General features: G+C 38.9%; 1 protein-coding gene across 3 annotated transcripts in view; it reads right to left on the minus strand.

Moving 5' to 3' along the window:
* The window catches only part of TULP4 (TUB like protein 4), a 134,698-nt gene that overhangs the window by 45,309 nt on the left and 62,640 nt on the right, over positions 1-26,749 (minus strand). For all 3 annotated transcript variants that reach the window (XM_042889809.1, XM_042889818.1, XM_042889828.1), the window contains exons 3-4: positions 5,326-5,454; positions 4,884-5,045 (exon numbers count right to left, since the gene is read on the minus strand). In XM_042889809.1, the coding sequence (XP_042745743.1) occupies positions 4,884-5,045; positions 5,326-5,454 (291 nt within the window). The remainder of the gene's footprint in view (positions 1-4,883; positions 5,046-5,325; positions 5,455-26,749) is intronic.

The following is a 26,749-nucleotide window of genomic DNA, read 5'->3' on the forward strand; positions in this document are numbered from 1 at the left end:
CAGCCCCCATCAGGCTGCCCAGAGCAGGCAAAGGTGAGCACAGTCAGCGAGCAGAGGTGGGAGTCACCTTGGTGAACGATTGGCCTCAGCTAGGGGCACTCCCTGTGCACAGAGAGGAGGCAAATGCAGACAGTAAGAAAGCTGCCAGTAGCAGAACAAAGGGAATGTAACAATGCTGCTGTGTTCGTCAAAGAACAGAGACGGCCATTTTGCTTGCATAATTTCCAAGTGAGAGTTTTGCTGTATCTCAGATTAGTCGCTTGGCACAGCCCAGTACTGATACATAAGACACCAAGGGATTTATTAGCTCAACAGATCTCACAGATCTCTCCTCCCTCATGTGAGCTCTTGCCTGGGTCCATGGCTCTGCTCTGCGGTGCTGGGGCTCACGGCTGAAGATGGGCACTGAGGCCTGTCCTGCTTCGTGCTCATTATGGAAAGACACTGAACCCTTTGTTGTTGCCTTGGGAGTAGGGGTGGCAAGCACTGGGAGCAAGAGTGACTAACAGCATAGAAAATGCCTTCCTGCAGAACTTCTACAAACTACAAATGGTTTAAAAAGGACACAGACTTCCAGAACCCTACATTTTTAGACAAAACAATTTCATCCACCATTGGTCTCATAGTTTTTCTTCCATAACATAGTTTTTCTGCCTTACAAGACCTTACAGTACACAACACAGCTAATCCTAATTGAACTTCTTTTCTCTTCCACCAAGAGCAGTGCTTTCTACCAAGAGCAGTGTTTTACGTAATTAGGCACAGATCAGATTCAAAGTAGGGTTTTTATTCACCCGCTCTTAGTTTTAACATACATTGAATTGCGATGGGACCATGTACAACAGTTAACACTGCGTCTGGGAGGATGCAAATCAAACTCGTTAGCTGCATGCATACTTAATTCCAAAGGAAACTGAAGGAAGTGCTGTGGTGAAGTTCACACTCACACATTGTCTGTCATGCATTGGTCAAAAAGAATTCTAATAAGTGTCTGAAAGGAACCTTACTACTATTAGAAAAGTCTATTAAGTTACACTAGCTGAGATACAAGGAACAAAAATAAATCAATAACACCTCTTGGGATATCCAGGATTTAATAAAATATATTCATTTTCATTAAGGCTACCCTCTACAAGAGAGTGATTTACTTCTGATTTCCTTCACACACACAGTAGTAAGCAGAAACAATCCCAGTGAAGTCCAGGGAGTTACACTGCATTGCTATAAACATGAGGATGATCCATTCCTTCACAGTTCCCATGTAGTCCTCTGACACTATGCTCCTCTTTCATCATGAATACAGGTAAGCCTCTTTGCCAAGTAAAATCTGGGAGGGAAAGGATGGCCCAAGGGCAGCAAAAGTTCATAGAATACTGTCACAGGGGACTGAGCAAACATACAGAAGAGGAGGTGAAGTACTGGGAAAATATTTTACATGACTTATGAGCTTAGGAAAAATCCTCAGTTACTTATTGACATTGCTTCTGTAATTATAAATAAACCCTTAGGCTAGAAGAAATTCAAGTTTTTCTCACCTGGGAAGTCATTCAATCTACTTGATATGCATGCCCTCTCTCTGCAAGCAAGCATGGTACAACACCACAGAACTGTCTCCAGTATGAATTCTCCTGTGTTATCCAACATTTCCTACCTATTTTTCATCCCTACATGATCCTAGGTGAACCTTCTCAGCAGAAACATACTCCATATCACCCTGAGGAAGTAGGCTCTACAGCCTCCTATAGCCCTGGAAAACCAATTCAAAAGAGAGAAAGGAAGGTCACAGTCCTCAGTGATCTCCATTTATTCAAGTTTAACACGACTGTGGAACTCCACTCAAGATACAGAGGATCCAGTCTTCTAAAGTTTTCCTGTTGTATTTGATTATTATTCTCTGGAGCCCATTGGTATTACAAGTCTTTGTGCCTTGGCCAGAAGAGTGCTCTGGTTATAGAGAGTATCAGAAGAGGAAACACTGAAACCTCTCCACACAAGCAGGATTACAGAAATATAATGGAAGTGACAAAATTCAATTTTAGACCTCTGCAGTAAACACAAAGATTTACAATCAAAAGGCCTATGTTTTGAATTAGCTAAAGAACCCCACAGCCCAATATCCAGAGTCAAGACCTAGGTGTGAAGTACAGTAAAAATCTGCCAGTGACCTAAATGAAAAGATCATCTGATCTGAGAAAGAAAGTATTGCAGTCAATCAGGTTGTACTGACTGTCCTGACTTCCTCAGGGCAAATTAGTTTCAAGATACAGCTCTATGCTCAACTTCAACAGGATTATATCCACCTTGGCCATCTCTCTAGCCATCATCCCAAATCTAGGCTACTGGAAGTCTTTGAAAAATGTTAACTACAGAGTTTCAAGCACAGGTGACATCAGGCGCGACCTCAGATGCTTTACTTACAAGTCTATATCAAAACCCAGCAAGGTAACAAATCCAGAGGCCACACACGCTCTATCATTATCACCACAGACACAGTTAAAAGTTTGACTTTCCATTTGCTGTATTTGATGTAAGTATTGCTAACTCACCTTTATGTCAAAACAAGAAGGTGGTTAGCAATAACTGTAGCTCCAGTGATTCTTCTCCTCCAACAGAAAGATGGTGGTAGGAAATTCTCCTCTTGCAGAGCTGCCAGAGAGCAGCTGTAGCAGTCAGTGATAGACTGCTGGTGTCAAACAGATGGGAGAAAAGATAGAAAATGAGGCTGGAAGCAAAGAGGAAGACGTGCACTGCAGATGATTGAGAACTAAAGAGTGAGTGACAGGACAGACTACATTGAGCACATTTTTATGAGGACAATAGTAAAATGATACCGAACAACACACTCCCCTTGGAAATTTAGCTTTCCAAGTTAATCCTGTCAAAAGTTGTGGTGTTATGAGGTGCTGTGTTTTTCAGGAATATCTTCGGTAGCAGTTCTCATGGTGCCAGAGATGTGACAAAAATAATATTATGAAAATATAAATTTAAATGTTCACATTTATCTTTCACTCACTGTGTTAGGCAACAGATCACATGAATAGGGAAGATGCTGAAGCTAAGCTAGACTAGAATACTGTTATCTCATTTTCAGACACACATCAGGAGAGAAATCAGATAGGGAGATAAGCTAGTAAGGGTATCCATCTTTGTATGTGCTTATTTGTGTGCAATATATTCAAAGTTCTTTTTCACCCAAATTTCTATTTTTGGTATGAACTGAGCAAAGCCTCTCCTAGAACCTCAAAGAATTCTATTTCCTTGTGCTTCTGGAGACAAATACATCTTAATACATATTACAGGATCTTTTCAGCAACTCTGGAGAGCAGTACAAAGATTCATCATCAGTTAACATGTAAACTCCATCATTAAGAGAATTGTGCAGAGCAATATAAAGTCTGTAGCTGGTTTTTGTATCTGTTTCAGTGAGTTTGTCAGCAACACAATCTCGTAACTCAAGCAAGCAATTTTCACACAGCTGGAAGTGGCCATTATGTTCATATGCGCTTATCTGGACACTGAACAAGTGTTTGTTTTCTGGAATAAGCACTTAAAGAGTATCCAGTTTAGAAAGAACAAACATATTGGCTAATTTGAATCAAAGGCACTCCGTCATCCCAAATTAAACACTCAAGTGAAGATAGTTCTAAATACAGCAGTGAACTACAACTGAGAAACACACAAATGGAGAAGCCTTATGTTTAAAACATGGGACTGAGAGCTATTAGATCTTAGTTTCTCTCCTACTTCTGCTGCTTGACTTTTCCTCTTGATCTTGAGTAAATTATTTATTGTCAAGACTTGAATCTCCCCAGATTCAAAAAGAGGCAGTTAGACTCCCTGGCTTTAAAGAGCTATGTTGAAATAATTTATTCATTATTCTTTGCAGAGCACTCTAAAATTATTAGATACTGCTCTGGAAATGCATATTATTAGTGCTACTATACTCTACCCGCAATTCCCAAAATAACCCTGAATATATCTTGCATGGATTTATAGTATTCTAAATTAAAGCCAGTGGTACCTTGAGTCCTGAACTAGTATGTTGTCATGAAAGTGTAAAATGAAGCAAAGTAATCCAGTCTTGATCATATTACAAATGATCTTTGCACTATCTTACTCTTATCATTTCTTACAGTACTATATTATGCATACATTAACTGTAATGACAGCAAGTAGATGGAAGGAAAGACCATTGCATGAAGGTCAACAGCTGAATGGCAAAGAGCCATTGCAAATTCTGAGAATGAAACCAACAGGCTAGCTCGAGCTCCATTATAAATGGTGATGTGATCAATATGATATGCTTCATTAGAAAAGCAGTAAAGAATTTTTTAACTGACTTTATCAAAGCTCAGCAAGTTTTGGACTCAACGCTTTGGTTAAAACAACAGCCTTCTTAAAAATTATGTATTTTGCATAAGGCTGAGATGTCCTCTGACACTCAGGATCAATTCAGTCCATTTGCTCATGTGAAGGCAGATGTAACTGTGTCCGTTGAACTGCTTTTGCTGCAACTGCAAACTGAGCGGCTCTATAATGAAGCAGCTGCTCAGATGTTTAATAGTCCATGCTGTATCTCTGCCCAAATGTATATTTTCAAGATAGCTGCATCAACAAATTAGGGGTATGATTACAGATTCCTATCTGAAACTTTGATTAAGGCTCCATGGAATTGGGGTGAAAGGTGATGATAGGTAACTTGGTACATTAGCATATCTGACTAATGAGAATCATGGGATTAGTTAAATTCTCACTATCTGTGGGAGCAACAGTTTTGAGGGAAACCGTTATTACAGTGACCATTTTATTTAATAACTTCTAAAGAAGTGCAATCTACAGCAAGCCAACATGATAAAATTGACAGCCTCGAAAAGCTCCATTACCTGTTGGTCATCAGGAGTCCATATGCCACATGTGATCTGACTCTCCAAGTTTATTTCTGAAGACCAGTGTCTTTGTCCGCTGACTGAACCAACCAGCACAAATCCATCTCTATAGGAGATGAGTGCTTGAGTCCCATCATGGCTCCATGTAAAGTCGCTTACCTTAGTATATCAAAGATAAGAAAACAGTTAGACATGTAGTAATTTATTTTTGTTTTGATAAAATAGAGCATCGCACAGAGCTAAGCAGAGCAACTACTAGTCCAGCGGAACTGATTTTATGGCAGTCAGGTAAAGCAGCTGTCCTTTCAAAGACACTTCTTGCATACTCCATTCATTAAAGAAAAGTTCCATTTTCTCCTGTGTTTTTTTTCATTATCTTTTTCATTTTGTCTCTCAGGACTTGATAATTTGGGACTGAAGAGAAAACAAGTATACCAACCTGTGCCCCACGATCATTTACAAGCTCCACAGACCATCTGCCCTCATATTGTATCCAAACAAATATTCCTCCATCTGCATCACAAGTTGCTAATTTCTGAAATGGTTCATTCCATCTAACCAGCACAACCTGAAAGGATTACAGAACAAAAAGAGCATTACCAAAGCTGTGTAGAGTGTTAACAATTTTACAAGAAGAACTTAAATAATAATGTGAAATAAACAACACTGCATTTAAATTCTAAAGAAGATATACAAAATAGCAATTTTCAGCACAGAATTAAATGTCTTTCAAGAACAGCTGGAATCATTTTGTCATGACTGTCAGGAAATGCAGGCGCTTTTCCCAACCCTCTTTCCAATGATTTCCCCCTCCACAGTCTCGGGGTCTGCTAGACCTCACCTCAAATCCTCAACTCTGGTGACTCCAAATTGCATGCACTGACAGCAGATTCAATTTGAATACTCACGTCACCAGTGACACACACCAAAAATATAGTCACAGATCATTAAAACATAGAAATTTCATAGAAAACTTGCTCTGCTATAGGGTGGAGAAGGAATACAAAGCAGCTGTAGATCTCCGCACGTTAGGGCTAGCTGCACTTTTCTAGAGAATCTAATCAAGTCCAACTTGTCATACAGCTCTCTGATTTATAATTAATATAAATTTAACAAATACAGAATCTCCCAAGGCCTCAGCACAGAACTGAAGCAAAAAACATATACATGTCATCTTAGTGCCTGAAGCAGAAATCAGCTGTAAAACCATCCAGTTAAACCTTTTGTTAATGACTTCTTCTTAAAACCTTTGCTCCAAATTAGATTTATTTCAAAACATTCAGATTTGGACGGGATGCTCACATTCATACACAAGGTTTCTCCTCCATTCCTTTACAGAGATACAGCAAGTGCAGATAAATAAAACAAATGCTGAATTATCAATCAGTAGAATGTTAATTTTAACTACTTAGCGGACATCTAGATTCATGCTTTTTCATAAACCTGAACACATAATTACAGCAAAGAGAGTGAAAGACTTCCCTGGAATATATTCTGCCCTTCACTGAAAAGCAACGATGTTCCTAAATGTTCCAGTCCTGAAATGAACTCTGAGTAGACAAATCCACCACATTTCACGATGAAAGCAGAAGTCATTTTCAGAATAAGGATATAAATATGTATCTCTGAAACCAAAACTGAACAGCTGAAAAAAAAAAAGATGATCTTACATTCACTTAAGGAGTGCTATACTTACTTGCAGTGTATTCACTACAGAATCAATTGCAAATCAATGTAGCCCTCCATGCCTGCAGAATCAACCACTGAATGATTAAACAACTAAAAGAAAACAGTTTCTTCATGCATACTTCAAAATTATGTGAAGAAATAAGACAAGCTGCCTCCCTGCTGCCATGAAGCTAGGGAGATTCTGCATTTGAGATTTTGCAGAAAAATGCCTGGCTGTCCCTGAATCAAGTAGAACCCACTCCCAAAAACAGCACTGTATGGATTATATCATACATAGGGGTTTTCTGTTTGTTTTGTTTGCTTGTTCTTGGAAGAGAAGTGAATAAGATATTCCAGCACAGTAATACCAGCAGCTGTATTTTGGTTGAAGACTCGCTCCGTCTCCTCTGTCTAAACAAGAACAGCACTAATTTTTCATTTCTTTCCTATTTCTTGAAAATCACAGCTATCATTTCATCCACCCTGAGACAAAACACAATAACTACATAATTGTACTTGCCAATATTACCAAAGAAGTCATGAAAACCTCATATGCAACATCAAGATAACTCTGAAAAATGCTCCTCTTTAAGACTGGGGGAAGGTAAGGCTAACAATTTTCTTTATAGACCAAAAAATATTTATAATCAGTCAAAATCAGATCTCTAGTGCTTCGGGAATCCTCACATTGGACTTTTCATAGACTGAACAGAATAAATTGCTAGACGATTTAGGAAAAAAAAGACAAAACTATTTGTTCAAATAAAATCAGGCTTTTCAGTGAACACAATCAAAGTTACTACCTGCCTCAAAATTGCTGTTTTATCTGACAAAGATCTGAGACAAACATATGATTTTACAGATTAGCCATACCAGCTGACTTAATGAAAAGAATTAGGGGAAAAGTGGCAAGAGTTACGTTGGCATGGTTTGCCTCCTTTCTATTTTAAATAGGAGCCTTCTTAAAGATCGAAAATATCTTTTGATTCAAATTCAGTGCAACATATATTTTCTTTCAATTTGATAAAAACAAAACCCAGGGACACATTCGAATGTAAGCATGATTAACTAGAGTTCTCCTCTTTCCTTCCCAATTAGATACAAATCAGTAACTTCCAAATCCTCTATTTGGTGAGCTGTGAAGGTCAAAACTCCAATAAGCCCCTGGCTTTAAGAGTAATAACCTCGCTGCTTTGTAATTACAAATGAAAGTGAGACAATGATTTTATATGACTTCTGATAACACGCTCAATAAGTAAGTAATTTTGTAATTTGAAAATTTAACTTCTGAAAACACAGAACAAATGTTATCATTTTATGAGGTCACTTCCATCATTTACATTTAACATCTGACTACAGGTGCTGACTCCACAGCTGCTTTGAGTCTTTCCAATTTTGTTTTAGGCACTTACAATATAGAAGCTGAGATAAAGAAAGGAAAAGAATTACCCCGAATATTACAATGACTTTTGGCTTTTACATTGTCCAGAATCTAAATATGTAAACATGCCTCATCGACAGTGCCCTTAAATAATGCATAAGCTTGATCTACTCCTCCAGAAAAAGAAATTCTACCACTAACCCATAAATGCAAAGATAACATCACTTTCCCTAACAGCTTCAACTCACAGGGGCCCCATCTTTACTTCTCCTACTTTTACAGTTCTCTACTTCCTATTCAGCATCTTCCCGTAGGCACTCAAGGACTAAACTGTTTTATCTTGTAATGAAGGAACAAAAACATTGGCGTGCCAAAGAAAGTTGCCTGTGGACTATTTGTGGCCTGCACAGCCTATGCATAGTGCCTGTTTATTTATTTAAAATTAACTATAAAAATTGCAAATGGTGCATATTCTACTCTATAAAAATTTTGCATTGCAGACATGAATCAGGTTTTGAATTGGTACCTCATGCAGGCAATTATCTTCCACAAATAAAACTCCAAGGAACTCCTAGTCTAATATATTCATTTAAGTACAGTATAAAGGCCAGTATATCACAGCAAATAGTATTCTTGCCATGAAGTTCAATGAACTTTTGAATCAAAGTCCTATGTTTTCTTTGAGCTCCTTTTGGACAATGCTTAATGGTGAAAAGTTCATCTGAAAAGTGGAACGTTCCTTATTTTTAATAGCTCTAACTGCCAACTTGATTTTTTTGAATTAAATTTAATTTACATTAATGGTGCTAAAAACTCTAAAAACTGTCTGCTGTTATAATTCTACAAGCAGCACAATCAATAAAAAATAAAACCTTTTTAGATCATTTTCACCACAAAATAAGGACTTGTCATTAAGATTCCACTGCAGCTTTCATACTAGACATTAAAAAACATAAGGTTTATCACATATTACATTTTTATGGCCTTCTACAAAGGAGTGATGATGTTGATGAACAAAGTAAGGGCAACTGATGTCATCTACCTGGACTTGTGAAAGGCATTTAACACGGTCCACATTGTTAATTTTGAATTGGAGAGAGAAGGATTTGAAAGCTGGACTAATTGGTGAATAAAGAATTGGTTGGATGGTCGTAGCCAGGTGGTTGGAGTCAATGGATCTGTGCACACATCCAGCTGAAGGCTGGTCACAAGTATGACTCCCATGGGTCAGTCTTGGGATCAGTGCTCTGCAATACCTTTATCAGCGACAAAGACAATGGGAATAAGTGCATCTTCTGCAAGTTTGCTGATGACACCAAGCTGAGTGGTGCAGTTGACACAATGGAAGGGAGGGATGGAGAACATTCCTAACTCAAAAACGTCAATTACATTTACACCTCAATAAGCTATATGCCATTTTGTTTAATGCTTTCACTCTCATTTTTCCCATTTCTCCTTTGTGTTTGCGTTGTGATGCCATCCAGAGGGACCTGGAAAGGCTTAAAAAGCGGGCTCATGAGAACGTAATGCGGTTCAATAAAGCCAAGTGCAACACCGCACTTGAGTCAGGGCAATCCTGGATATGTGTACAGTCTGGAAGAACACACTGAGAGCAGCCCTGCAGAAAAGGTCTTGGGTTGGACAAAAAGCTGGATGTGAGCCAGCAGTGTGTTCTTGCAGCTATGGATGCCAACTGTATCCCAGGCTGCAACAAAACATGGATGGCAGCCAGGTGAGGGAGGTGATTGCCCCCCTCTGCTCCGCCCTCATGAGCCCCCACCTGCAGTATTGTGTCCAAGCCTGGGACTCGCAGCCCAAGGAGGATGTGAAGCTGCTGAAGCAAGGCAAGAGGAAGACAGAAATATGGTCAGAGGGCTGGAGTACATCTCCTGTGAAGAAAAGCAGAGGGAGCTGGGCTTGTTTAGCTTGGAGAACGCTTCAGGGAGACCTCACTGCAGCCTTCCAGTAGTTAAGGGGAACTTGTAAGTAGGAGGGAGACAAACTTTTTAAACAGCGTAATAGTGATAGGACAAGGGGGAATGGCTTTATAATAAAAGAGGGAAACTTAGATTAGCTGTTAAGAGCAAATTCTATACTCAGAGGGCAGAGAGGCACCAGCACAGGCTGCCCAGAGAAGCTGTGGTGCCCCAGCCCTGGAGACACTCAAGGCCAGGTTGGATGGGCCCTGGGCAGCCTGAGCTGGTGGGTGGGAAGCCCTGCTCACGGCGTGAGTTGGGACAGAGTGGGCTCTGGGGTCCCTTCCAGCCTGATGCATCCCATGATTCCAGGACTCTGTAAGAAAGCAGGTGTCACTTGCCTACGTGAAGCAGCAAATACACTGTTTTACAAACTGTTCCAATTTCTGCTTTAAATTTTTATTTCTTAGAAGTCCAAGTTTGAAATGGCAAGCAGAGACCAAAGAAGCCTGAATGCAAACACAGTGGGTTATCACAGTGGAGTCCCATTTTTAGAGTGATTCCTCGATAAAACTGTTCTGAAGGTATTTCTTCCTTTTCTCGCATTGAAACCTGTCATACTGTAATGTTCAGTTCTGTATCACTCACATCTTTTCATCTTCACAAGAAAAAAGGAAGCCCGGGGAGAACACTGTTTTCAGTCCCTCTTGTAATACTGAGGACATGAATCTGATGGACATTCACCTGTGTTACTCAGCTTGACATCACTTTCCACAGTGTACAGCACTAATTGCCGAGCTCTGCTAGTGTCCATCAACTCTGCAGTAAAACCATTCATCTCCAAAAAAGCTTTTGAACGAGCACAACTTAATAAGAGAAAGCTGGCAGCACAACTTCTTATCAATGGATATTCCTTTGCTTGTATTGTGTCAGACAGAAAGCAATCTTACACGCATATTCTAAATGTTAAAGAATTATCGTGACTTTAAAAAAATATATATAACTTGAAAAAATAATCTAAAACAAATAAAAACTGCATGGTTTTTTATTTTTATTTCCAAATGACACAGGGTTGGTTCTTTTTATGAAAAGCTTCTATTTTGATCAAGTTTTATTTTCAACCAAATACTTTAATTGTAAAGATTCTGACCAACTCGACAAAAACTTAGCCACCAGCTGGGAGCATCAGGGCACCACCAGCCTCCCTGCACCATGGTCAGGACCTGCACAGCAAAGCCATTTTGATCTTGTCTATTCATCACCAACAACACTGTAATTGGTGAAATCCTGGCCCTTGGAAGTCATATGATAAGCTGCATTAAATATTTCTATTTATATAGAAATATAAATTGATGGTATCCAGCTTTTGTGACTATTGTCAAAAATTTCTGATTATTTGAGGTATCTATCTTTTGTCTGGCTTCCTTCCAGCTTTCTCCCAGTTGCATTTTTATCTAGTCACTCCACCTGACTCAAGATCTGTACTTCTCAACATTAAAAAACTTGGTTATGTATAAAATTAGTATGGAAAACATCGTCAACTAATATGCACTCACTTCTAGAATAACGGAGAATGAAAGCCAAAATAATTGATAACACTGCTCAGCAAAAAATGTGCAGATGTGAAGCAGTTTATAAACCACAGGTACTTCTTGCTTTCACAGACACCAGTCTGTCCATCCAGTCCATCCAGTCCATTTGGTAAAGGTCTTGTCATACGGCAAAGGAATTTAAAATGCTACTTTTAAAAAGCAGGAGATTATTTATTTATTTATTTATAGTTATGCTTAAAAGCTCCACTTTCATTTTATCCTAAAGCTTTTTGGTTTTTGGCCCATTAGTGCAAATCAAGGTGTTAGGCCCAAAAACAAAAAAATTGAGTAATCTCAGTTTTGAAGTGGCAAATATGTCATTTATAGCAAATGTGATTTGTTCCCAACAGAAGCCACATTTGGTGATTTTAATTATGTAATACTGACCATTTTTTTCTCCACATATTTTAGCACAATGTTAGACTTCGCCAAAACTTACTGTACTGAGAGCTTTTCTTATTACTGATATCGTGACAGTTCTTGGAGGAGGTAGCTGAAAATATTATACCAATCGATTCTCCAAGAACAGAAGTCCTTAATCTAGAATGCCTTACCATATTCATTACTGACATCTTACCTCTGCTATTCTTAAATTATGTGGTCTGTAATTGCTATAGAGGCAAAGGACAAGCATCAAGAGAGAATATATAGATAAATAGCTAAAGCAATTAGTTCCTAGAGTTCCTTATCAAATTTAGGAAGATGTTATTACAGAAAGGAAATGACAGTCACTGTAGTGAGTCACTTTTTTCATCTCTGCTCCTCTATGCTTTTATTGGAGAGCAGGCATATGCTCTAAAGATACAAGTCTTCAGCACTGCTTTTCCCTTAGCAACATAAGGTATGGAGATCTGCTTGTACATGGAGCAGTGCAGCAATAAAGAGTGGAGAACACCTAATGGACAACTCGATTACAACATGATTTCCCACACAAGGAGAGCTGAGTTCCTTTATCTGGTGCTAGCATTTCTGAAACTACAAGTCAAATCCTTGCAGGGAGGACAGGATTTGATGCACTATAACTCAATTGAACATAGAATATTAAACACTCTATGAAATTGATTACTTTTTTTCCCCTAATATATCATACTACATTTCTAACGTTATTCAAAGTCCACTTTCCAAGCAATGAGGATGAGAGACCTGACTGTTCTTATGACAGAAACACAGAAACTGCTAAAGATGATAATGTTATGTAATGCATACATATGCAGAGTACATGAGTCAGTCTACCTGAAGGCTTCTTCCAATCCTGTACTTTTAAGAAAGTACCTTTATATGTTTATAAGAAACATATAAAGGTTGGAACAAAGTACTGAGAAATGGGATTGGAAAATCTATCTAGGATCACCTCAACATCACCCATTTGCTCTTCTGAGCAATCATATTATGCAATTCCCTAGAAAGTAGATTGGTCTTCAGTTATATTTACAAACGTACATAAATACATGCATATAGTGCATGCCACGCACTGGCCCACGCTGGTTTACTAATGACAACAAAGATGAAGAGATGTGTAAGTACGTATAACAAAGGCAAAAGACGAGTGCACAGCGGGGAACAGAAACAAAATGTAAAAGCAAAAGGATCAGACAAACCAGCGACTACCTTTACTTGCCAATACAGTTCAGTACATAGATACAGACATATAAATACTGTGCATCTATATTCATTACATACAACATGGGCATGTACATGAATGCACATTCCCATTAAATTCTTGAGTAAACTGCAATAATTTTGGACATCTGTCAACTTTAAATTAGTTGATCAAAGTGAATTTCTATAATTAAAATTTAATTAAAAAGTGAAAATGAGTGCATAAAATAAGCAACAAGCTGGTGCTTCTTGCTGTACATTACCTATAACTAATGCTTAGTCCTGTAAGGGATTTCAAGGACATCTCATCTCCAGAGTGTTGTTTCTGAGCCCACCAATCCAAACAAAACTGGTTCCAACAAAGGCTGTAGGATTGCTTCTCAAAAGAACCTGGGAAGCGACTCACTTCTCCAGCTGGGAAATTGAGCGGGGAGAGCTGAAGCCTGGCTATGAGCTCTGCCACTGCTTCCCTTATCTGGGACAAGTCACCAGATCAACCCTGCAGGTTCCTCATCATTGCAAAAGGTGACAAAAAGTGATCACTGTAAAAATCACAGCCCCTGTCCTGCAACGAGATCCATCCACACAGATTTCACATGAATCAACTATGTGCATTCTGTGGCAATTAGTGCTTTCCAAGGGAAAACAGGAGCTTTCAGCTGCTTTAAAAGATAAAAGCAGTTTTGTGGTTCACAACTGCATGCGAGTTCTTTGCTTTCTGGAAATCTAGTACTGCATATGTTTAGTTAAACGAAACCTGAAGTTTAGCTATTTTCAGATATCAGTATTTTTAAAACAGTGGCTACAAAAGTGTCTCCCACTTAACTTCTCATGCCATAAATCCATTGCTTGCCATTTTTCTTCCTTTCATCTTCACTTACAGCCTTCACTTCTTGTCACGACAAAATGCCATGATAATTCTCTCAATTCAAACTCCTTCAGTCGTGCCGATGAGGAGCATTATGTAGGTATTCTTCCTGCTACCAGTACTAGGGAAAAGATCAGCACTTATGGTAAACAGCTTACCTCTCTTGGAGTGGCACACCCAACTTCCAATCCTACTTTTCTTATATTACCTTCCCTAGTTAAAACCCCGCTGACCTCTCACACACAAGGCTTTGACTTTTTGTTCCCAGAAAGACTACACAATAGGTAGAAGCGTTTCATTTTACATACATAGCTGTTGATTTCCAAGGTGCAATATGCATGAAGGAATTATTATTAAGAAGAATGCTACTATTAATTGCAGACATGGTGTTGCAGCAAAGGAACTGTAAATTTAGAACAGTCAGTGTCTAAATTTCTTGCTTTCTTTCCCTTTCACCCTTTCACAGTGACTTCAAAGCGAAGTCGCTGCTGCCACCGAAGAGCATGGGAAAAGTTTTCTGAGAGCTGCAATTAATGAAGGTGATTACTCCATTAAGGAAAAGAAATGTGTTTTTTCTTCCTATAGACTAGAAAATAGCTGTGCCATAGATAATTTACCATATTTGGGGTTACATTTGTGTGGGAAGAGAGAAGACCAGAGCTGTATTAGCAGTCAATAACGGAGTCTATACAGTTTTCTAAAAATTACACACAATCTTCTTCGTGCCTTGGAGCATACACTGCTCAAAGGAGTCTGTGGGACACCTCTCATGTGGAGCAGCTCAGCCCATCAGGATGCATACAATCCCTTCCTTGGCATCAGAAAAGTTTTCCTGAGCTCTCTAGAAGCAGTTACATTCACTGCTGTAGCTTTCTGCAAAAGCAATGACAGCCGGAGAAATCTGTGCTGACCCAGGATTAGACACTAATTTCTCAATACAGAGTGCAGGGCATTCTTAGGATGTGAAAAATGGCCAGCTTATGGCAGCAGCTGCTTGCAGACTGTGGTTTAAAAGTTGGTGAATGTGTTCTCTGAGATGGACACTTTGTTACGAGAAAATGCCATGCAAATTCAGAGAACGGTGTGGTTTGGAAAGGACATTTAATGATCACCTAGTTCCAACTCATTGCTGTGGATAAGGACATCTCCCACCAGACCAAGTTGCTAAAAGCCCCATTCAATCTGGCTTTGGCCTTCCAGGGATGGAGCATCCACAAGAGTTATGAGGAAACTGGGACTATAAAATATGACAAAAAGGAGGCTGACAGAAACCTCATCCCCCTGTACAACTATGTGAAAGAAGGTTGCAGAGAGGTGGGAGTCAGCCTCTTTTTTCAGGTGACAGAATACAACATAATGGTCTCAAGTTGCACCAGGGGAAGTTTAGACTCTATGCTAGGAAGAATTTCTTCATGAATAGGGTCACTGTAGGGAAGTGACAGAGTCCCCATCCCTGGAAGCATTTAAGAGCTGTGTGGATATGGCACTAAGGGACACAGTTAAGTGATGGGACTCAGTAGGTCAGGTTGATGGTTGGACTTCATGATCTTGAAGGCCTTTTTCAACCTAGATGATACTATGATTCACTCACTGCTCCCTTGCTCTCCATGTGAGCAGCAGGTACTTTTTGCAAGTAATAGCACAGTTGCTCACACACTGGGAAGTGTTGATGCTCCGCAGCATGTTTTGTTTATTTGCTTTGCAGATGGATGCCACATATGGCTATTTTTAAAAGGTATCTTGGGGTTGGCATCCCACCTGCCACATACATCTATTTTTAAAAGGTATTATACAGTTGGTATCCAGCCTCTAATGAAAGGCAGTTTGACCTTTAAAGACTCAAGAGCATGATTCTGGCAACTAGGCAACTACAAGTAAAACTTGTTTTGATAACTACTTTGAGGACTGAATGTACTCAGTGTGACTAAGAAGTATTTTTAAAAATATCTAGGCTGTCAACATCTCACTGAATACATTTAGGAACCTTGATAGTAAACTGCCATCACGAGCACTCAGAAATGTTCTGAAGCTTTCCAAGTCTTACAATGCTCAAGTTATATGCTTAAAGTCAAGAAAGACACCCCCAACGTGTATTAAGCCCAATGTTAAAAGGATGTGCCACATAACCATTTTCTATATTCACAGAACACAACACATAATCTGATTACTTACCTTAAAGGAAAGCATTCCTGTTACTCCTCACAGGTAACAAACAAGACACACTATACTCCTACATGAATAGGAGTAAATGAAAATGCTAACTATGTCAGACACAAAGGAATTGCTCTTTCCACTTCAGAATCACCATGCATAATTGTGGTTTCAGAAGACATAGGGGACACTGGATATTCTCTAAAAACTTCAGGAATGCGCTATATCCAATGTACATACAATAAATGTATTTGGGCAGTTGAGGAGCTCTGTCAGAATTGGAAGTTGCATGCAAGAAATGAAAATGGGGGTCGCTATAACAATTTGTTTTTTTAACTGGATACCAGTTCTCATTTAAATAAGTTTTCTAACTGTATCTTCAAGGGGTATTAAGGGAAATAGCTGGGTATAATTTGAAGAAATGAATTAAGGCATGAAGCCAATCATCCACATGCACAAGCTGTCTGTGTAGTATGTTTCTGGATGGGAAACTATTAAAGGTCTGCTGCTTCTCCCATCTGAGAGACAGAAGAACTACAGTGATAAGGCTTATAACTTTTTGCGGTTAGTTTTCACCTCCTATCTCTTCACAAGAATTATTAAAATGCAAAAGAACTTGCACAGAAAAAAATACCCATTTCCACAGAAGAATATTTTATTAGACCTAAGTCATGCTTTTTTTCCAGTCAGGGAAATTCCTTTGTAGTCTGTACACTACTACTACCTCAAGTTAAGAGTCTTCCTATCCTTAAGCATCCCTGCAAGATACTTCTGCTTAATTGCTCATACGCATTCCCTAGAATTGCAGAGACAATCCTAAGTTTTCTAAAAATAAAGCAGATCTGAATGTTTATAAGGATAAACAAAGAATAGAACAGCACTTCCATTTCAGTCGTTTTTAAGATTTCACTTTGCTCTAGTTTCTGTATAGATAAAAGCTCCACAATACAGAAAGACCACTTTTCCACCTAAAGAACAACTCCAGAGCAAAACACCTATCCTTTTCTCTAACAAACCACTGATGAGCATCATTAGGAAAGGTCCACTGCTGTTAAAAAGAGGACAGATGCAATACCTGTGTAGAGTTGGCAGTTCCTTGACTTCAAGTATCTAAGGCCAAGTATCTTTCCACGACAAAAAAACATCAAATTTAAAATTCTCACTTATTTGGGCTACATTACGTTAAAAAATCTAAGATCCCAGGGTTTATGAAGGTCTAATAAAGTGGCTTTGCAGATGGTATAAAACAAGATAACTTTACATCATCAACATTTACATCTGAGCTATGTAAAAGAAGCTCCTGTAAATGAATGTCAAGCTTTAAGAACAACTAATCAACACTTACTGAATTCCATCATCACCATATATTAATTCACTGCCATAACTCCCACTTTTTTAATTTGAATTAACCAGCTTTTAAATAACTGTACTATTTTGAGTGCGTAACTCAAGCTAAGTAGAAATTTGTAGTCCAGGCAGTTACAAGTCATAGGTACAGATCGAGAAAGGAATGAGTAATTCAGATAACCTTGGAAGACTCCCTTCAGGGAGCTGGGACAGGCACAAAAGCCATGAACTAGATGCAGAGAACCAAACTGGGCTCTCTGGGCTCTTCAGCTTTTACTTGGAAGTAGCACCCATCTCTTGCTTTTCTAAAGTATCCCAATACCCTGCCCTGATCACAATACAAATAACTGAAAATCCCAATATTTACAAACAAAACATTCAGTTTAGCATATAATTATAAAAGACACCAGATATCTACCAATTATTATTTTCTTATGTATTACCCACACAGAGGCTCTGATTCAGGTTTAGATATACTGGCCCATTTCATTTGGGTTGGATGCAATACAGATCTCTGACAATTTGAACACTAGCAATACTCTAAGAAATGCCAAGTAGCAGATTGTGAAAATGCCACCCCTGCTATGGCCAGTCAGCAATTCTGTATAGACTGTATTCAGAGCTAACTCTGTTAGCAGTTTTATCTTCCTTTCTTATGAAACAAAAAAAAACTATGTCACAAAATCATAGAATCATACAACAGCTCTGACTGGAAAAGACCTTAAAGATCATCAAGTCCAATTACAACCTCACCATACTACCCTAACAACCCTTCAATAAATCCTGTCCCTGTTCATCACATCCAAATGGTTTTTGAACACATTCAGGGATGGTCATGATGCAGCTGGCCAAGTGACCAGTAGTTTTACTTCTATTTGACTTTCCAGAGAACACAAGGGAGTGATAAATAAGGAGTTCAGTCTGTTACACTGACAGAAGAGTTGCAATAGCGAAACTTGACAACCCTGGAAAGCAAGAATTGCTGCTTCCTTTACTACTGTAGCATAAAAAACACATCAACTAGAAGAAATTCTCACATTGCTGGAACTGCACAGTTTAATTAAAAAGCACTGATCTTTAAGTTTTCAGTCTTGAAGACAAAGCAAAAAGTAGGCTAAGGAAGCACTGCAGGGATAGATAGCTCTCCCAACATGCAAAATGACTGTATTTGCTCAACCCACTCGAGAGAGCTGAACCACAGATTGAGAATGCAATCCCATCACACTAATGGGATGCAAGGGTCACTTTGAGGCTACCATATTGCTGGCAAAATGCACATGCTTAGGACAATACCTGACATCACTCAATGCAAATGTTACCAAAGGTATTGATTATCTGTGGTGCAGAAAGCAGCTTTCAAGGAATTGAGCTAAAATTGACTTGCTTCTCAGAGGCCAAAGTACAATGACATTCAACCTCTAACAATTCATTCAGCTGGTGTATGAACCACAGACAAAAGATCAAAGTTGTCTGATCCATATCCAAGAGCCTAAGCCAGCTAGATAAAAGCATGGCATCACTGGAAATGATGGCATATCCTTCAGTTCACTCAAAAAAAAGATGAAGAGTGATGAGAATTACACAAATTCCTACTCATTTTTGTCCCAGTGAAATCTTTAAGAAAGGTTCACCAGGCAAAGTATTTCTACCGTTTTATTTCAAAGCAAATGTACCATTATTTAAATAATGTCTTACAATGTCAACATTCTCATCAAATATCATTAAAGAGTTAGAGATATCAAGTAGAAAATAACTACTTCAAACAGTGAGTTTATATTTGCCCACATGCTATTCTAGCTAAAAGTCTGCCAACATCTTTGCTACCAAACCTTCTATATGAAGCCATGCTGAAACTAGATGATTTCCAAGGTCGTTTTCAACCCAGGCCATTCTATGGTTCCATGACACATGATACTTCCCTCCCACCACAAAGACTTCTTCTGACTCCAGTCAGGCACGCTTCTCTATATTTAAACCTTCAGCTATCACCTCTATGGGATGGATATTTGCAATGATGGATTCTAGACCTCATACACATGTAGTGGTGTAAATTGATTCTCCTTTTTTTTGTCATTCTCTTGCAAACACTGATTTTCTACTATTTATTCATCAGCATCGTTTCTTACGCTTTTGAAAAGGAAAAAAAAAACAGATAGAAGAAAAAAAAAGGCCTTTATCCTAACCAGAACAACATCACAACAGGACAGCATTCTGCAAGAAATTGTGGAACAAACATCCTTGAAGTGATTAATACCATAGACACACAGCATGGGATTTAACATGGGTATCGTTAACTAAATATTGCCATAATACAAGAGCTTGTCCACGTGCACTATGAGTCCTGCTCATAGTCCTGCTCATCATGAGTCCTGACTGCCACATTCTATGAAGTCCAATTTCAAAAGCAAAAACCACTGCCACTGAGACATTCCCTCATCAAGCAACAATGGCATTACCTCAGACTGGGCTGAAGAAAATTATTTGCTTTATTCTGCGCAAAATTTTGCTTTCTTTCCTCTTGATAATTTACAGATTTTAAAGTAACGTGTGTTGTTTCTTGTTTTGTTTTGCTTGTTTTACCATTCTTACATGGGTTTGAGGAGCAATAATAGTAATTACAGGCTTAGAGATAGAAATAATGGATTAAAAGAAAATGAAACAAAAATATGCATACTGGCCAAGTGGAGTCATGAAAAGTGGCAGTAAGTACTGGAATGATGTGGAAAGAAAAACAAAGGAAAGACATTGGAAAAAAACAACAAAGGGAAGATATTATTAAATATGACTGTAAGTAATGGGACAATACTCGAGAAATCATATTTTAGATGAAATGTCAAGTAAAGCTTCCAGCAACAAAATAAATGACTGAACAATTGTTAAGAAAAAAAATGTGTAATGAAAGCAACCTCTGGAAACACTTAATACACATTTTTACATAGCTTTAGAAGGTATATTGCAGAGATTTGTTGTTAACTATCTATATATGGTTACTGCAATTCAGTGATTACAGTTAAAACATTGTTCTCATTCATTATTACCTGAGATTTAAGAAATGTTTTAAAAATAGCAAATACCACAAGATTTTATTATTATTATTATTTTCTGCTTTTTCTTAGAGAACTGTATCGCTTTAAAGTTCACTTGAATGCTGAAGTGTTGTGCAAATAAGGAATTAAGGTATATTTCAGTATGTGGCAAAAAGAAAGATAGCGGTTCTATGCATGAGGAGGTGGTCTATGCAAGGGGAGATGATCTGAGTCTTTACAAAGCTACGATTAAGCCACAACTGTTGTTTCTATGTGCAGACTGGGGGTCTGGATGATGGCTGCCTAGATGGTCTATGATGCCAATGTGTTGCTCACTGCTTTGTACAGGCCGTGGAATGGGAACCCAGCCATTCCTCCTGGCACTATGCACACCACCAAATCTCAAAAACAGCCTCTGAAGAATGATTTTGTTATCAAGGAAAACTTGCCACCTTTTGCGGAAGCTGACACTCTCATCATGGGGAATACGTACAAACTGGAGAGTCCTGCATGCTGCATCTCAGCAGACAGTGAGGGAGAGCTACCAGATCACCCCTGTCAGCCTCACTTATCTTGAAATATTACATTTATCAGTACTAAAAATAACACTGTATGATGTGGACTCAGACACTGCAGAGTGCACTGTTATGTGGGGAAACCATGACAGCTGAGATGCTGTAACTAAGCCAGTCACCTGGATCACCTGGACTGCATAGTCCTAACTGCAGTTACAATTGAGTTAATTAACACTATTTTAACAGAAATTACAATCACAGAATCACAGAATCACAGAATTGTAGGGGTTGGAAGGGACCTCCAGAGATCATCGAGTCCAACCCCCCTGCCAAAGCAGGTTCCCTACAGTAGGTCGCACAGGTAGGCATCCAGGCAGGTCTTGAACATCTCCAGAGAAGGAGACTCCACCACCTCCCTGGGCAGCCTGTTCCAGTGCTCCGTCACCTCACTGTAAAGAAGTTCTTGCGCATGTTAGCCTTCGTAACTTCCCCCAAAATTCTGTTATTGTTACTGCATAAGCGCAGTATAATACCCTTTGATTTCCTAAAACGCCCAAGTAGGACGATTTTTTTTTTTATGCACCATTTTACTAATTCCAATCAACAGGTCTGCGTTACAGTTGCAGGAAAGCCATTACCTTTCCTTTATCAAGAGGATCTGATGAAAAAAGTCCTTTGAAATATTTTTTTCCATATCTTTAAGACCTGCAGCTTCATTAATTATTGCTTGGGTGTTTATTTTTAAATTATCCAAAAACATCACGCCACCTAAAAGAGGAGCAGCTCAGAGTGTAGCTGTAGACTTAGACAAATGAACAATTCCTGAGGACGCTGCTATCAGATAAAACAGCAGGACTACATGAGTGATGTTTCTTAAGTATCAGCCACGGAGTTAAAACCAGTTGGGGACGTATGACATTCAACAAAACCGAAATGCTGACAAAAACAATCAGTACCACATACTCACATACACATTTAGGCACAAATGCCTAACTATGAAAATCACGCACACCGTAACTGCACCAAGGAGACATTTTGCCAAAATAAATTTTCTTTGTTTAGGGCTGCCTGTACATATTCTTCTCAACAATTTAACGGGGGACTTCAGGTAAAGACAACGGTTGCTTATGTCAAGCCTTCGAGTTGTTGGAAGTGAAGCAACTCCAGAAGGCAAACACAGAAAATGCTCTTGCTTTAAGGGCATTTTGAAGAGCAACATAGTTTTTATTCATACGCATAATGTATAAATCAATAGTTGCATCAGTTCCTGACATTACTGCACATTTGTATTTAGTCACCAAAGGAAACACGATATGATGATGCAGACTGTTCTGTTCAGCCAACTTATGAAGAGCCGCCTGCACCGCTAAACTCAAACATTTCCCACATAGGACACCTAGAGGATGGTCACCAAGGTTTGTACTATTGGGAATCAAAGCTAATTTCACAGATTTTATACAAGTATTATACAATTAACAGCTCTGAAATCCTACTTAACACTTTACCTTGAGAAGGAAGAATAACCATCAGGAAGGAAACCTTGTAGCTAGAAAACATAACCCCAGTAGCTGGAGAACATCTTGAAATCACAAGGATGAGGCTTAATATCTCCTTCAAAATTTGTCAGCATGGATTATAGCATCTATAAATATTTCTGATATCCATTGAAATAACCCTTTAAACCTTCTTAAATTCTTCAGCCTAACAACTTACCGCCACAGTGACTTTTATAATTTAATCACAGATCTGAACAAGAATTTCCTTTTACCAGTTCTGGAATCTGTCATCTATTGATTTCTTTAAATATCCGCTTGCTTTTATGCTTTAAGACAAAGAAATCAGAAATTACCTCAATCTATCTTTCGCATTACCATTTACTGTTTTTCACAGTTTCAGCATGTCTCTTCTCTGACTCATCTGCTTTCTAAGGCAACACAATTTTCCTTACCCACTCTCCACAACCAAGATTTCCCAGATCCTTATTCAGTTTCATCTCGTATTCCCAGAACTCCCACTAACTCCTGATACTATTTCGAGGTGAGATGAGAGTGCTCATCTTGATAAAAAGACTTTTACTTTTGCTAACACTCTCCATGCTATTCTCTATTACTTTTCTTATTCTTAATGGTATGCTTTTAAAATTACTGGGACTTTTTTCCTCTACTACTGAATATTTCAAGCCAGCTGCGTACTGAGGAGGAGTTTTCTATTCTCAGGTCCAGCTCTTGCCTTCTGAACACAATTTATACAGCTTCTCATTCTGAGTGCTATAATGCACGACACTTGGCAGCTCTAACTCAAGCAACCTGGGAGTAGTTGTGCAGCACAGATCCAGAGCACAGATCCAGGGCACTGCCCTAAGTTGTTGCTGAAAGTGTACATCAATTTGCACTGCTTTGCATATACCACATTTTGCTTATAGCTGAACAAAGTTCATTCTGCTTAATGCTACAGTAAAAAATTAAGCATCACAGCCTTGTTGTTTAGAAAACTGGAGTACTGCATAGTGCAGCTGTCAAGTCAGGTTACTTTCATGGAAGGCAATACCCTATATTGTTAAAGTAAGCCAGATGCCATTTGTTTTGGGCCTGTTCATAGAGCAGCCTAATACTTGTTTGGCCAAGGAAACATTCAGTGTAAAGGTGTTACACTTATTGATGATGAAAGAATCAAGCAATGTCGAGCTTTCCTGGCTTTTTTTTTATACATGTCATACTGTTAACATACCCTGTTTGCTCTTCCTCAGTGGTTGCTAGAGGGCAGAAGAGGACACATGCCATGTCTGAAGTGTCATATGTACAGCCACCGTCTAAACGTGGTGAGATGTGGTGAGCAAGGAGCAAGAAAATGGTTCGTCCTGAACACATGTGGAACTATTAACTCTCCTTATCTTGTAGGAAGAGCCCACAGGGGAATAATCTCATTAATTGCCTTGTATTTCTTAGTAAACGTCTACAGTACATACATAAACGTTCAAAAGTCATGGCTCTGAGCCAGGCCTACGTGCCTCGTGGAGAAGCTTTCTCCACTCTTTGCCAAGAGGAAACCTGTTGCATTGGCACCGGCACTTGGAACACAAAATCTGAGGTGTCTGATCATTTGTATTCTCAATAGTCTTGACAACAGCTAAGCACTGAGGTGCTTAGAATAGAATCTCTGGCTATTAAAGACTATTTGAAGCAGCTGGAAGACATCTGAATTAGAAAACGATTACCTGCTGTTCTTGTCATAAGGATTCCACATGCCTCAGGACTTTCCTAACCATACTTTGAGAAAATACTGAGATCACGAGTGAGACTGGTGAATTTGGGGGAGGATCTTAACACTTCTGTTTTGGCTGTGAAATTATTGGCATCACAGCCAAAAACAGAATTCATGATGGAAAGATATATTTTTCTTTCTTCCACAGTACTCTATCTCCCACTATGGCTATAAATAATGCACAATTCTCATGCAAAGTGAATTAAAAAGGTTGAGGGCCAGAAATATATACTCCACAAGTGTGCCCTAGAAAAACTTTATGTTCAGGCAGCTAAACCTTCCAGGCTAACTTACCCACCCACTCAGCATGGACTCAGAGCTAGAGAATATGGTAATTCATCCACAGTGAAGAGATTTTTCCTCCTAATTGGCTTTCTGTGAGCTAAATCTGCACTGCTCTAAGATTCAAGCTGTGCATACTCTCACTATTCAACATAACTATCATTTGAGTCTCATTCCCACTTACACAGCCTAAGCATTTGGAGGCTTCATAATAGTTTCAACCATTTCTGTCAAATCTCTGAGTCAGGAACTTGACTTTGAATATACCATATAAGTAATTCTCATTTTTACAAAGGAAGCTACTGCTATCCAGCAAAATTAGAAGTCCAGAAACAAGGGTAAAATTGATAAAACACAGTTTTTAGTGATAAAGAACTGCTATTTAGTGTGTACTTACTAGCTATGGGGACAGCAATGCTATTCCTAAGAAGAGAAAGGAAAATTAGGGGGCTCCATAGATCACATACTAAGATTACTTTGGTAGATATTTGTCCTCATTGTAAAAAACTCTACAGCACATAAACCATCTTTCCTAATTACAAACCCTTTTCCTGAAGCACATAGTCTGTGCTTTGGCATCTACTTTATGTCAGCACTGTGTGACAATACCCACAACACAGTCAGGCTTGTTATGCTCAAGGTACTCCTTGGCTGCCATTTGCCAGGGTAAGGGCAGCACAGCACTCCAAGTGCTGCTGCTGCTACTCATGCAACAGAATGCCCAGAAGCATTTATTCTAGGACAGAAGTTCTCAAAATGGGAGCCACAAATACTGTTCAGGAATTGCAACCACCCTCTTTTTGCTTAAAATAGATGAGAGGAGGTGATCCAAAGACAATGTTTTTGTAATAAGAGTGCACAAATAAAGACCATTTTGCAGCACTGGACTGAACAGTTTAGCAACTATTTTCAACCTACAGCAAGGATCATGACCACAGATAAATTTAAAACCAAGCACATCAACTTGGCAGAGTAATTTTAAAGACTGCTCAGCATAACTGCGGGCACATTCTAAGAATTGCAGTTAGCCACAGAGCCAGGTTTACAAGGAACAACTGCGTCATAAGGCACACAGACAACATCCCTTTCACAGTGATGCAGCAGATGGAAATAAAACATAAAATGTGATTTACTAAATGTATCCAATAGAATGTTTTGCAGAACTTTCTTCTCCCTGAGAAAATGCAGCATCTTTATCTTTTCATCCATATTTGAGACAAGAATGTCAGAACACTTTTGCCCAAAAGAGGAGCTAAGACAGAGATAAACAAAGAAAGAGGCAGGAAGAAGAACTGAAATTGAGAGAGACACTGAACTCTGAAGTTCACGTACACACAGCTCTTTAAAACTAGCAGAACTAGACTTGTTCCCAAAACAACAAAGAGCTTTAATCTAGTCTTGTACCAAATTTACAGCTGGAAGGTTTGGTTCAGGACCAAAATCGCAGTAGTGGAGCAGAGAGGATAGGGAGCTGCAGAAAGAAGGCCTGCAACATAACAGGCTCCACATCCCCGAATCAGGCCTCAAGTACAACACAACAAAAACAAGAAAGAGACAAAGATCTTAATCTGATGGGAGAGGTGGTGGTACAGCAACAGCTTGGAGGAATTCCCTCTGAGCTTCCCTCAGCCAACTGCCTTTCAATTCCAACTACTTGCACAGACTCACATGGATGAGACAACACACTGATTGCTACTTCAAAAACTACTAGTAAAGGAGATACCACATACAATAGCATCTCCTTCTCTACATTCCATAAGAGGTACCAAAACCTTTCTGGCCTGAAAATGTTCCTCAGTGATTATTTTGACAAAACGACAAAATGAAAAAATGGGAGACATAAAAATTGAACTAAACATAACACAAACCACACAGATATAATTGCTTCCAATTCTTCATCTCAGACATTGAAATGGTTTCTCACTGGAATTTAAGTTTAAATTCATAAACACAGATATATGCATTGTAAACCAGAATCTAATCCAAGCCAGCTCTGGCACAACACTAACACACTCTCTCTGCTTGGAAAGAGCTGTGAATAGAAGAAACTTGGAGAACAAATAAGAAATAAAAAAAAAGCTACCCAATCCAAATGAAAGGCGGCTGTATAAAGTTTTCAAAACTTTCATATAATGCCGTAGGAAAACAAGTGCACTGCCCTGCAATGCCTCCCTGCCCAGCCCAGCCTCTCACCTAACTGTGTTGAGCCGCATGGCCACAGCCTACATGAAGGCAGCGCAAGCAGCATTATCGCACC

Source organism: Lagopus leucura, unplaced genomic scaffold, assembly GCF_019238085.1.
Source record: "Lagopus leucura isolate 7727_CA_CO unplaced genomic scaffold, USGS_WTPT01 Super-Scaffold_73, whole genome shotgun sequence".
Lineage (NCBI taxonomy): Eukaryota > Metazoa > Chordata > Aves > Galliformes > Phasianidae > Lagopus > Lagopus leucura.